At 44.5% G+C, this 11,113-nt stretch overlaps 5 protein-coding genes across 5 annotated transcripts; 2 read left to right on the top strand and 3 right to left on the bottom strand.

The window, feature by feature from the left end:
* Positions 1 to 263: 263 nt before the first annotated feature.
* Positions 264 to 3,321, bottom strand: LOC132797242 (uncharacterized). Its single transcript, XM_060808862.1, has 3 exons — positions 3,304 to 3,321; positions 3,055 to 3,188; positions 264 to 2,981 (listed from the first exon to the last, which is right to left on the bottom strand). The coding sequence occupies exons 2-3, from the start codon at positions 3,103 to 3,105 to the stop codon at positions 438 to 440; spliced, it is 2,595 nt and encodes an 864-aa protein (XP_060664845.1). The 5' UTR covers positions 3,106 to 3,188; positions 3,304 to 3,321; the 3' UTR covers positions 264 to 437.
* Positions 3,322 to 5,233: 1,912 nt separating this feature from the next.
* On the top strand, positions 5,234 to 7,477 carry LOC132795648 (tetratricopeptide repeat protein 17). The gene has a single exon (XM_060806506.1). It carries the CDS (start codon positions 5,362 to 5,364, stop codon positions 6,757 to 6,759), a length of 1,398 nt encoding a protein of 465 aa, XP_060662489.1. The 5' UTR covers positions 5,234 to 5,361; the 3' UTR covers positions 6,760 to 7,477.
* LOC132795650 (rhythmically expressed gene 2 protein) lies at positions 6,879 to 8,395 on the bottom strand. The gene has a single exon (XM_060806508.1). The coding sequence runs from the start codon at positions 8,266 to 8,268 to the stop codon at positions 7,495 to 7,497; it is 774 nt and encodes a 257-aa protein (XP_060662491.1). The 5' UTR covers positions 8,269 to 8,395; the 3' UTR covers positions 6,879 to 7,494.
* Positions 8,396 to 8,687: 292 nt separating this feature from the next.
* On the bottom strand, positions 8,688 to 9,542 carry LOC132795651 (uncharacterized). Its single transcript, XM_060806509.1, has one exon. It carries the CDS (start codon positions 9,400 to 9,402, stop codon positions 8,836 to 8,838), a length of 567 nt encoding a protein of 188 aa, XP_060662492.1. The 5' UTR covers positions 9,403 to 9,542; the 3' UTR covers positions 8,688 to 8,835.
* An 89-nt stretch (positions 9,543 to 9,631) lies between these two features.
* Positions 9,632 to 10,913, top strand: LOC132795649 (cell cycle negative regulator roughex). The gene is made up of 2 exons (XM_060806507.1): positions 9,632 to 9,792; positions 9,852 to 10,913. Exons 1-2 carry the CDS (start codon positions 9,762 to 9,764, stop codon positions 10,670 to 10,672), a joined length of 852 nt encoding a protein of 283 aa, XP_060662490.1. The 5' UTR covers positions 9,632 to 9,761; the 3' UTR covers positions 10,673 to 10,913.
* Positions 10,914 to 11,113: the final 200 nt, after the last annotated feature.

Consider the following 11,113-nt stretch of genomic DNA (forward strand, 5'->3'; position numbering starts at 1 on the left):
TCCACAATTCTATCACTTCGCTTCCCTACTCTGCACTATCCTACTCTTAACTCCCCTTTTCTCCACTTCCCCACTCATCTTCATCTTCATATTCTCCCTTATCTTAGCATCCACTCACCTACTCTGTACTATTTTACTGTACACTTTCCTGCACACTATTTTCCCACTCTCAACTTTCCTATTATCTTTTTCTCTAGTCTCTATTTCCTTACTCTCCGCTGTTGACAGCCTTAATAAACTTATATCGATTATAGGAATTAATAATAGATGGTTGCTTAAACCGCGAATCAAAACAAACATAGTTGTTGTATATTCAATAGTTTCACTAAACAATTTGGTGGGTCGAAAACAAAGTTGGCCAAATATTTGAGGATTGTATCAACGATTGGGAATGGGAATGGGAAAAGGAATAGCCGTTGGTGGTGAAGCGTGCCTCACTAGTGATACTTCTTGTCAAGGATGGCGCCCAGGGAGCGTACAAGAGGATCGAGAACTTCGCGCACCTGCGACTTGGTCACATGCTCCATGGCCTGCAGCAGCTTCTGATGCAGTTCGTGCTTCTCGTGATGCGGCTGTTGCAACAGCGCCAGAATGTTGGACAACTGCAGCTTTTGCTCCTCGCTGGGCTCATAGTAATCACTGCTGGCATCACGACAATCACCGCAATGGACGCACTCAATATGCGTTGGCACCTCGACAACACCATCACGTTTCACCGATTGCTGCTGCTGCTGCTGCTGTTCATGAGGGGAGTTCGCCTCATTCCCCGACTGAGCATTCGATTGAACTTGGCCATTGGCATGCGCCATGTGCTTGCAATGTCTCCGCAACCAACCGCGCGGACGTCGTTTCTCCGGGCTCTTCTCCTTGGGCACCAGACGGGGCTCATACAGCTTGAGGTCGTTGAGGAACATCTTGAGATCGTAGCGTTCGTGCATTCCACTTCCACGTCCACCTGCTGACCGAACTCCAGCACGCTGATGCTTTTGCATGCGGCGATAGGTTTCGCGTGCCAGCTGAAAACGCTCCTGCTGCATGTCCTCGATGAAGGTAATGAAGCTGGTGCAACGCTGTTGCAAGCACTCCACCACCGGATCCTGACGATCGAGCACACCCTTATCCAAACAGACGTTCGTCAGCGTATACATCATCTCGATGAGGGCGCTCAACTTTTGCGGCACCTTGTCGAGCAGAAAGTATCGCAACTTGCGCCTATAGCTGCGTATCGAGTTGTGCATCAGCGCATAGACACACACCACACGCTGGCTGGCCTCATTCGAGTTGGCACTGTGGAAACTCCCGACCGGAGTGCAACGCACATCCTCGATCAGGCCGCGCAACGGATACAGAAAGTTGCGAGAGAAGCGCACACAGAACTCGAATGCATTGCGTTCGCGTCGCTGTTTCTCCTGGTTGCTGCACGTCGGCATCTGCAACTGAAGCAGTTTTCCCTGCAACCGATCGAGCGCCGTGATGATGCGTTCCTGCATCAACGAGATGCGATTGTAGATGGCCATCTTCTGGTACTTGAGATTCTCCAGCGACCGAGTGCAGATCACATTGCGTTGCTTGCGTCGCTTCGGCTGCAGCTGCTGTTGCTGTTGCGGTGGGATTTGCTGTGACAAGGCTGCTGTGCTCGGTAGGAGACTAATCGCTGTTGTTGTCGGTTTTTCACGACCACCCGGCTGACGTCGCACTGTCGTCTGCTGCTCCGTTGCTGGCTTTCGCTTCACCAATGGGCGACGCTTTGATGCCACAGTCTTTCGTTCAGTTTTGGGAACTACTTTGGGTTGCGGTTGCGGTTGCTCCTCCGGCACTTCGCACAACGTCAGCGTATCTGTGTCTGATCTCTGCGAAGTATAACGCATCGGTTTCAGACTGCGCTGCAAGCGTATCCAATGCGGATGTGGTTCGAGTTCCACAAAGCACGGCAACTTGTGCAAACTAGGCGCAGCACTAACATTGCTCGCATATGGCAAGCGTTCGATGTACCGCATATATCCCGGACGATCGGCGTACTCTTGCTCCAGATCACTGTCCTCCGCATAGGGCGGCATCTGCGGCGGCATCTGTGGCGGTGGCGGTGGTGGCTCCGTCATCCCAATGCCATGCTCCTGCATAAAGAGACACGCCAGCGATGGCGTCGTGTCCAATGCGCGACAAAAGTGCTCATTCATTGCATCCAACTGGGGGCCGTCGGGTATAATGTCCATCCATTGGGACATGGGTGCGGTGTAGTTTGCGTAGCAAACTTGTTGCACATGCTGTGGCGGTGGCGGTGGCGGGTGGTCATTGATGCTCAGCACTTGCTTAAGGCGTGCCATAATCTGCTCATGCTGCGCGTTCTCATCGAACTGTTCCACTTTTGGTAGCAGCTTAGGATGCAGCTTAGCTTTTTGCTGATACTGTTGTGGCTGTTTCTGTTTCTGTTGCTGTTGGGGTCGTTGCTTTTGGGGTGTCTGCTGTTGTGATTGCTGTTTTCTATTGCCTCGTTGTTTTGCTTTGCTCCTCTTTTCGTTCAGCTTCATTGTGGAAGGCGCAATCGCCTCCAGCTCCGCGCAGAGTTCGCGATGCAGTCCTGCAATATGCGCTCCATACGCGTCATCGAACGTGGGCGACTTGCGACTTTGTTTCGGTTTGCGCGGCGAATTGCGGAGCTTCTTGGTGTTTGCCCTGCAACGTGGTGACTTCTCTGCACCGCCCGTTAAACGTTGCAAGTATGGCGGATCACAAGCCAAGTTGTTAGCACCGCAGCTAGAGCTGCTGCTGCAACTTTTGAGTTGCAGCGACATTTGGGTCTCCACATCGAGATCCCGGGACGTAACCATGCCGAGCACATCGTTGCCACTGCTGCGCATCTTACAGAAACGCATTTTGCTCAACTTGTGAGGCTCCTTATCCTTTCTGCACTCCTCTCGCTCCGCTGCCCGCTGCATGTTGTAGCGTTTAACGGCATTCTTAATGGAGTCCGGATTCGAAAACTATTTCAAAGGGGAATGGAATCGGGGAATAGTGTGGGGAAAAGTGGAGAACGGAAGCGAGCCTCGCTCTTACCTGAAACTCGTGGGCAAATGTTTGGCCATAAAGATCGTGAATTTTCAACATTTTCGAAAATGATTGAGTTCAATTATTTTTTCTAATTGCTAATGGAATTGAGTGTAATGCAAGTAACTTGCAGTTTTTAGGGGCTATAAGACAGTGAGGATCAGATTAAATTTAGTTTTGTATAGAGTTCCAAAAAGAAAAGAGGAAATTCAGTTGAAATATTGTTTTTGCGTATGCAAGTAAATTCTGATCTCTTACCTACGACCTACTTTATAAGCAAAGCAAACAAAAAAACCGACACAAAGTTTACGTTCCTGATATATTATTTAAGTGCTTATATAGAAAAAGCTATTGACAATTGCATTTAAAATGGCTGCGAGGTGAAGATTCTGCAGGGTTGCATTGAAAACTGTGTGGCCAGATTTGAAAAAAATTAGGTCTTTAAAATAGAATATATTAAATTTCAACTCATGTGGACCACTTGAATGTACTGTGTACATCAACGTCCAAGACCTACTTCAAATTTCGACCAGGACTTCACTTGAACTTATTATTATTATTTGTTTTTTCCATTCTTAATGGTATTGAGTTAAATTTCTTATATGTGTATGTATGTAAATGCAGAAGAGTTGCAGTAATAATATAGCTCTTCAATTATGCTCTAATATACATACATATGTTCATGGTTTTATAATTATTCAAAATGATTGCCAATATGTACATACATACATATATAGATAGGTTTGTTCCAGAGTTGCCACCAAGCTTCAAAAAGCGTGGCCCAACTTTCGGCCGTTACATGTGTTGCCACTATGGTAATATTAGTTTGGCAATAATTACTAATTTTTAATTTAAACGGCTTTACCGATTTGAATAAAACAAAAAGCAAAATATTTGTCTATTTGGCCTACAAGTTCTGAAAATATGAAGAATAATTTGATGATAGCGTTAACATAGTGTTTTGCCGCTAACAGTGGTCAAGTAAACTGCAAAATTACGATTTAAATAAGAATATAAAATTTCGTATTTTTATTAATTATAATAAATTAATATATATGTAAATAGAGTATTTAAATGTAATATGAATTTATAGTTGTAGTTACTCATTTAGTTATTTTCTGCAAGTATTTAAAGTCCCGCCAAAGTCCAAAGGGTGTTATTTAACACTGAAGTCTTCCGATTTGAGTCGGCTCTGGCCTGACTGGTTCCACGCTGGTTTTAGTTACTTGATGCACCTGCGAAATAAACTTGCTTTTTCAAAAACGGCCTAAAGGATTTCAACCAAAATTTCCACATATATTCCTAATAGTTGTATCTACGATAGTATAATGTGCGCTATGGCCGACAAGAAAGTCTAAAAAAGTTATGGTCATTAATCGGCAACATTAATTTTTTGTGCTCGCTTTGTATGGGGCTGGAGCTGAGGTTATTTTACTTTTCCCAAAATATCTTGAAAACGGCCTAAAATAAATTTATCATTTTTAGAGGGTATATTCATAAAACAATACTGTATAAGTTGTCATAAGCCGATTTGGCCGACAACTCGTCAAAGCCGAGATATTGGCAAAAATGTTGCTACCTCAATTTTTCATTCACGATTTTAATGCATAAATACTGCATGAAATTTGACGAACATGGATTTAATTTTTTAATTTAATACTAAATATTACGGAAATAGACGCAAATATAAAGTTTTTGTATCCGATATTTTTTTTGCGGAGCTATCATAACGTACATTTAGGAAGAAAGGCATGCATATCGATGTTTATTGATGATATATAATATAAATAATAAAATGACATGGAATTGTTTACCATAAAAGATATTAGATGTTTTTAAATATGCAAGCCAAATTTCACAAACCTTGTGTTACAATTTCATGATAATTAATGACTGCTGTTTGCTGTTAAAAAAAAACAAAATCAAGGTGACCATATACTACAATATGCGAGATAATTATTTATTTACATTTTATTTTAAAAATATGAACATTGTAACATAATACAATAGATACATATAGGGCAGAAGTAAATTCTGTCTTTATTTATGTTACGCATTTAATTTAGTTAATTTACATTTTTAATATGGATTTTTACATATTTTTGGGAACAATTAGGAAAAATAAACGTTGGAAATCTAGTATATTTGAGTTTGAATGTGGCATTTGGCATAATTTGCGCGCTCGAGTTGCGGTCACACTACTACTGCCGTCCCTGTTTATTTACATTGCACACACGAAATTGCAGTTTGATTGTTTTCGTTTGTTTACAATAAAAATAAAGCCGTGCGATAGGGTGAACTCCAGCCAAATGCACGATGCGACGAGTGTGGTGTCAGTTTGTAGTTGCCGTCTGTTGCTGCGTCCACGTGCTCATCGCCAGCAGCAATCATTGGGTGCTTAAGGACGAGCACATTGTGCAAAAGTTGGATTCGCCGTTTTTTATGCGCGAGCCGCACAATTTGATCGCATTCCTCGAGCAGATACGCTACAACGATTACGTGGAGCGTAGCTATCTAGAGCTGCTGCGCAAGCGCGAACAGATTGCCGAGCACCTGCGCTTCTCGATGCGCTTTGGCGAGGATCTGGCGGAGCAGGCAAAATGTGCCATGGACTTTTATGTGCTGGAGAAGAGCATGTCGTATCTGAAGATAACACCCGATCAATTCCGACGCATCAATTTGCCCGAGCATCGGGTGCTGCGACAGGCGACGCCGCTAAAAGCGCCGCCAACCGATGGCGATGTCGCTTTGGAGCCGATTTGTGGCGATTATCATGAGCTGGGCGTGGGTCCCGCCACCTACGATCATCTGGAGAGCTTCCAGCCCGAGGTGCTCGCCACGGCGTACGTGGACAGGGAGCACGACTCGAACATTGGCACCGCCAACGCGGAGCTAATGCGTCGCTTTGCCCTGGACGGACTGCAAAGGCAACCGGATTCGTGGAAGTTTCACACACTCAGCTCGTACTATTGGCGCATTCGTGGCAACGCCTTGCAGGCGCTGCCTTGTGCCCGGTTGGCCACTATGCTGGCGCCACCCGAGCACAAGGACATTCCACTCTTGAGCCTGGGCACAATTCTGTTTCGCATGGGACGCCTGGCCGATGCGGATCTGATTTTGAGTGCTGCGGTGGAGCATGCACCGCAGGTAGCCGAGAATCATGTGGTGTTAGCCTCGGCGCTGGCATTGAAGCATGACTTTAATCGATCGCAGCAGCATTTCGATGAGGCCGAACGTTTGGATCCCAGCACTTTGCCGCACACGCAGCAGGTGAGGAATTTCATCAGCTGCCTGGAGAATTTGACTAAGAAGAGCTCCAAGATTGACAGCTATGTGAAGTACATGAAGAACGAGCTGAAGGAGTTCAAGCAGCTCAAATATCACATCTCGCAGCATCATGAGCGCCTGGTGCAACAACAGTTGCCACTTGGGGCACGGCGTTTTCTCGATTCACGTGCCAACAGCGAGGATCTGCATCGACGTGGACAATACTGCAGCACACGGACGCCAAGTGGCTCCGATGAGCCGATACTCTTCTGTGACTTTTACTCCGACATGCAGATGCGGCTCGAGAGCAAGGACATTGACATCGATGTCCTCGAAAGGGATTTGATGGCCAACACGGAGAGCGTGATACGGCAGGTCTCGACGGAGATACGCAAACAGTTCAATCTGGAGCAGCTCAAGGCGGCTAAGGCCACCAAGGCCACGTAGTCGTCGACGAAGTTCACTCAATGCATTCCTCCCCTGGAAACCATTTTAGATTCGGGTCACAAATTAGATTTTAATTCTTTTGTAACATATAATTTAAGTGAGCGGCTTTTGATGCCCGGTAGCAAACGGGCTATACAGGAGATGCCAACTGCATGGGAATCGCATCACAAATTAGCTTGTAGCTAGGAATAAACATTTAGTGTAAGTTGTCTTTTGTACCCTGAAATTAAGATATCTGTCTGTCTGTCTGTCCGTCGTTGTATGTATTAACATTTAGTGTAAGCTGTGTTTAATACCCTGCAATTAGAGAATCTAAAGTATGTTTTCGAAATTCAATTGTAAACTACAAATAAGCTACCGGATAGCTACTAGCTACGAGTCGAGCACACTCGACTGTCTTTCGTGTTGCTAATGTGTTAAATTTGTGTACAATAAGTTCTATTTGTTTAGCCTACTCGTAATCTATGCATTAACATTAACTATAAGCTTCTTTTTATACCCTGTAATCCTCATCTCGAGCATCTTCGTCATCCGACTAGCTGGAGCTTTAAGATTTATACTTCAAGTTCTTTCTTGGCTACCGGGTAGCTGCGAGTCGGATGCTCACGCTAATTCTGAATACAGTACGAAATAAGTTTTTTTTTATTTAGTCGTTTACTATTACTCTGTGAGAATCCTCTAGAGAATTCATCATCCAATAAAATACAACAGCATAAAAATAACACATGTCCGTGGTCACCAGCGTATCTCCTGTGTTTCCAGCGCCTCCAGCATCTCCGCCAGACTTCCAAATGTGTGATGCGCCGCTGCCTCGAGCTGAGCATCGAGATGGGACTGGACCAGCAAACTGCTCCAGCCACTTTGACGTGCGCCCGCATAGTCCATGTCGTACTTGTTGCCAATATGCAGCGCCTGATTGGCCGATGAGATCTTCGCCTGCCGCAGAGCCAGCTGAAAGATGCCCGGATCTGGCTTCATGACGCCCGCTTCGTAGGAGCTCAGAATGAAATCGAACTGCTGGCCAAAGCCCATTGCATCCAGCACCTGTACCACCGAGGGATCAAAGTTGGAGATAACCCCGACGCATTTGCCTGCCAAGCGCATGCGATGCACCAGCTCCTGGGCACCGGGAACTGGCGTCCAACAGGCGCTAGTGCGGAATAGGGTCAGCAGCTCCTCGGCTATTATGGCCACCTTCTCGCTGGGTATTTGATTGTCCACACAGGCAAATGTGCGAGTGACCAATTGTCGCCACCAGTCTTGCCACTTTATGGAGGGACTGGATGATGAGCTGCAGCCGAAATTCGGATACGTTTTGCTCATCCATTTGAATTGCTGTCCGAAGCAGGCGGCCATTTTGGATTTGTCGAAGCCCACGACGCCGCAGGCAGCAGCTGTTGCCACATATTGTCCAATAGGGTCGTTTAACTTAACCAGCGTATCCGTTACATCGAACGTAACCAGGCGAAACGATCGCAAATTGCGCACAAATTGTGCGGTCAACGACATTATGGCACACGAAGCGGTGTGGCCAGCTGCTGTGCGGCTGTGCTTCAGGCTTCCAAATATGCCATTGGGCTCAAAAGTCAATTTCCTTACTCCAATTATAGCATTACAATTTCGTGCTGAACAAAAGAATATTTTAACAAAGAACAAAAATATATAATATATAGCATAGATAACTGTTGTGCAAATGCTGGCTAGCAAATATACCAAAAGCCATAAAACAATTTGCATCAATAACGGTCACACATGACTGCGGCTATTTGAATTGTTATCGATAGACTCGCAACTCGAGTAAACATTTTACTGTGCTTAATATTGTATTTTTAATATTAGTATAAATGAATAAAAATCGTTGTCGAAAAATCTATGTTTTGCTGCCCCTCCATTTCCCACAAACGTAATTGTTGCTGCTGTATAACAGAATCGATCCGTTATATCGACAAAAAGATCGCTTTAAATTTGACTGTTATATTTAAATTGCTTATGAAATGCGCGCATTTAATATTCGTCTCTATAATAATTAGTATTTAACAATCCACTCTTTAGCATCCTCCGGACTTCAAGCATGGATCACTTTCTTTCTTCTGTTGTTGTTGTAGATCCCTTCGAGAGCTGTTGGCCATTGGACGACGACGACTTTGTGTTTTGCACTGCAGCGACTTGCTTATTGAATACAAAACTGTGATACTGACTCGCCAACTGGGCGCACTTCAGCGGCTCGCTGCCGTACTCCCGATAACAGGCTATCAATTGTCGCTCCATTCCCTCAATATCGTCGGAGCACTCATTGGCCTTAGCCCATTTGACGGGTTGCCCAAATAAATGATGCACTCGGTCCAACGTCTTGCTAAACTGTAATTCCTCAATTTCCGTTGAGCGTCGTGTCCACGATGAAGCGGCAGCGGTCATTGGCTGTGGAACCTGCGGTGTTTTTTCCGCCGTTGCTGTGCGGGCACACTTCTCACAGACAAGCTGACTTGCTGCAGTTGGGATCTCCGTCGGCATGTGGGTGATTGCGTCTGAAGAGGAGGGTGGGGCGGAGGCCTTCTCAACGCGCTCCAAGACATCGCGGCTAATTTGAAATGGCGATGCATTGGACATTTGCACTGTTTGAGGCTTGCTGTTGCTGGCGCCCATATTCAAACCTATATAAGACACGTAGTAAATGTCGATCAGAATCGTGGGATTCGTATTTGTATATAATTTTTTGTTGGTTCATAAAAATGGAATATAGCCTGATAACTCAAATTTAATTCTGTGTGCCATACATCAATCAAACATCAAACAGCTGTATGTAGCATTTGGTAACTGGGCACACTATGTGGCAGTTTAAAAAAAATACTGTCAATATATATATATTTTTTGGTATTTTCATGTGGAATTCCATTTGAATTGCATATTGCGGTCACGCTGATTATCATTTGTTTTAATTTATAACGCGGATCGTTTATAATTTTATTATTTTCTCGATATATTGTACAATACGAACATTTACAATGCAATGCAAAAATAGTGTTGAGCTATCAAGTAACTAAAATCGAACAAAAGGAAAACTTATAATTATATATATACTTTTTAATTTGCAGAGACGCCAACGGAGATACTGCATCAATACATAGAATGCATCAACGATGGCGATGTGAAAAGAACTGTGACCGAGGACTGCATACTCAATTTATTTGCGCGCAGCGTGCAGGGCGGCGATGCTGTCGCCCGATTTCTGCGCATCCAGCTCTCTGGACGCTACAATCACACAGATTTCGGCATCCCCAGTTGCTGTGCAATATCGCAGCAGGAGCTGCTCACAGAACGCTACGCGCGTCGTTTTGAGCGACATTGGCGGCGGAAGCGAGCAGCGGAGGAGCCTCGAGTTGACAGCGATGATGATGTAGAGGATGTGATTGATGATCAGAGCCCAAACAAACGGCAAGTGACGCCACCGCGGTCCTCCAAAGTCACAACAAAATTGCAATATATCGAAGCCAATGGTGTTCTTAAGACACTGCGGGACAACGCTGACGACAGCGATGGCGGCCTAGATTTTGGTGACTGTCGTCAGGTGCGATTGGTGCTAGGATTTCGTCACACTTCGGCGCCTCAAGTCTGCCTGATTGTTTACGAGAAGCTGCAAGCGCGGTCATCCCGTCTGCCTATTGAACTGCAGCGTTCGCGGAACCATCGCAACGTTCATACCGATGACGAGGGAGAAACGCCTGCTCCGTTAAACGTGCGACGCACTCTTTTTGGTTCAGGCAACGACGATGGCGACGAAGATCCGGTTATATTGGCAGTTGAGGTATCGCCCAAGCCTCGTCCTTTGAGCCGGAAGCGTCCACATGCTAGGGACGAGCAGCAACAGAAGGCAACCAAAAACCCCACTACTGTGTTCAACAGTATGCGTTTCTAGGATCATTTTGGTTACCTTAACTGTTCATGTTAGCACAATTTTCATTCATCCCACTAATATAATAGTTAAGATCATCATATACACACACACATATATATAAATACATAGCGCGTATTTATGTGTTGGTGAGAAGACTGATTGATGTATTATTTAATCCCAGTTAAAATTTTATATTTGTACGAATCACAATTTGTATGGAACATATGTAATATTTGTACATAAGTGTTATAATAAAAAATTCTGAAACTTAAAATATGAGCATAATTCAAATAATCTATTAACTACTGTTCACAGTAGCCAGGATATCGATAACTTATCGATGGCATTTCAAATAATAATAAACATATTAAAACATTTATCATAAATAAATGAAATTGAAAATATAAAGCTAAATATTTCTAGCAGCATATTATAACTATGTCAATTTTATGTACATTTCCC

The sequence above is a fragment of the Drosophila nasuta genome, chromosome X, assembly GCF_023558535.2.
Source record: "Drosophila nasuta strain 15112-1781.00 chromosome X, ASM2355853v1, whole genome shotgun sequence".
NCBI lineage: Eukaryota > Metazoa > Arthropoda > Insecta > Diptera > Drosophilidae > Drosophila > Drosophila nasuta.

Bases quoted from the DNA above. Each gene is read 5' to 3' on its own strand.
- LOC132797242 (XM_060808862.1), bottom strand. From the start codon at position 3,105: ATGTTGAAAATTCACGATCTTTATGGCCAAACATTTGCCCACGAGTTT. The intron at 2,982-3,054 runs GTAAGAGCGAGG...CCTTTGAAATAG, and splicing joins CATTTGCCCACGAGTTTCAG to TTTTCGAATCCGGACTCCAT.
- LOC132795648 (XM_060806506.1), top strand. From the start codon at position 5,362: ATGCGACGAGTGTGGTGTCAGTTTGTAGTTGCCGTCTGTTGCTGCGTC.
- LOC132795650 (XM_060806508.1), bottom strand. From the start codon at position 8,268: ATGTCGTTGACCGCACAATTTGTGCGCAATTTGCGATCGTTTCGCCTG.
- LOC132795651 (XM_060806509.1), bottom strand. From the start codon at position 9,402: ATGGGCGCCAGCAACAGCAAGCCTCAAACAGTGCAAATGTCCAATGCA.
- LOC132795649 (XM_060806507.1), top strand. From the start codon at position 9,762: ATGCAATGCAAAAATAGTGTTGAGCTATCAA. The intron at 9,793-9,851 runs GTAACTAAAATC...TTTAATTTGCAG, and splicing joins AAATAGTGTTGAGCTATCAA to AGACGCCAACGGAGATACTG.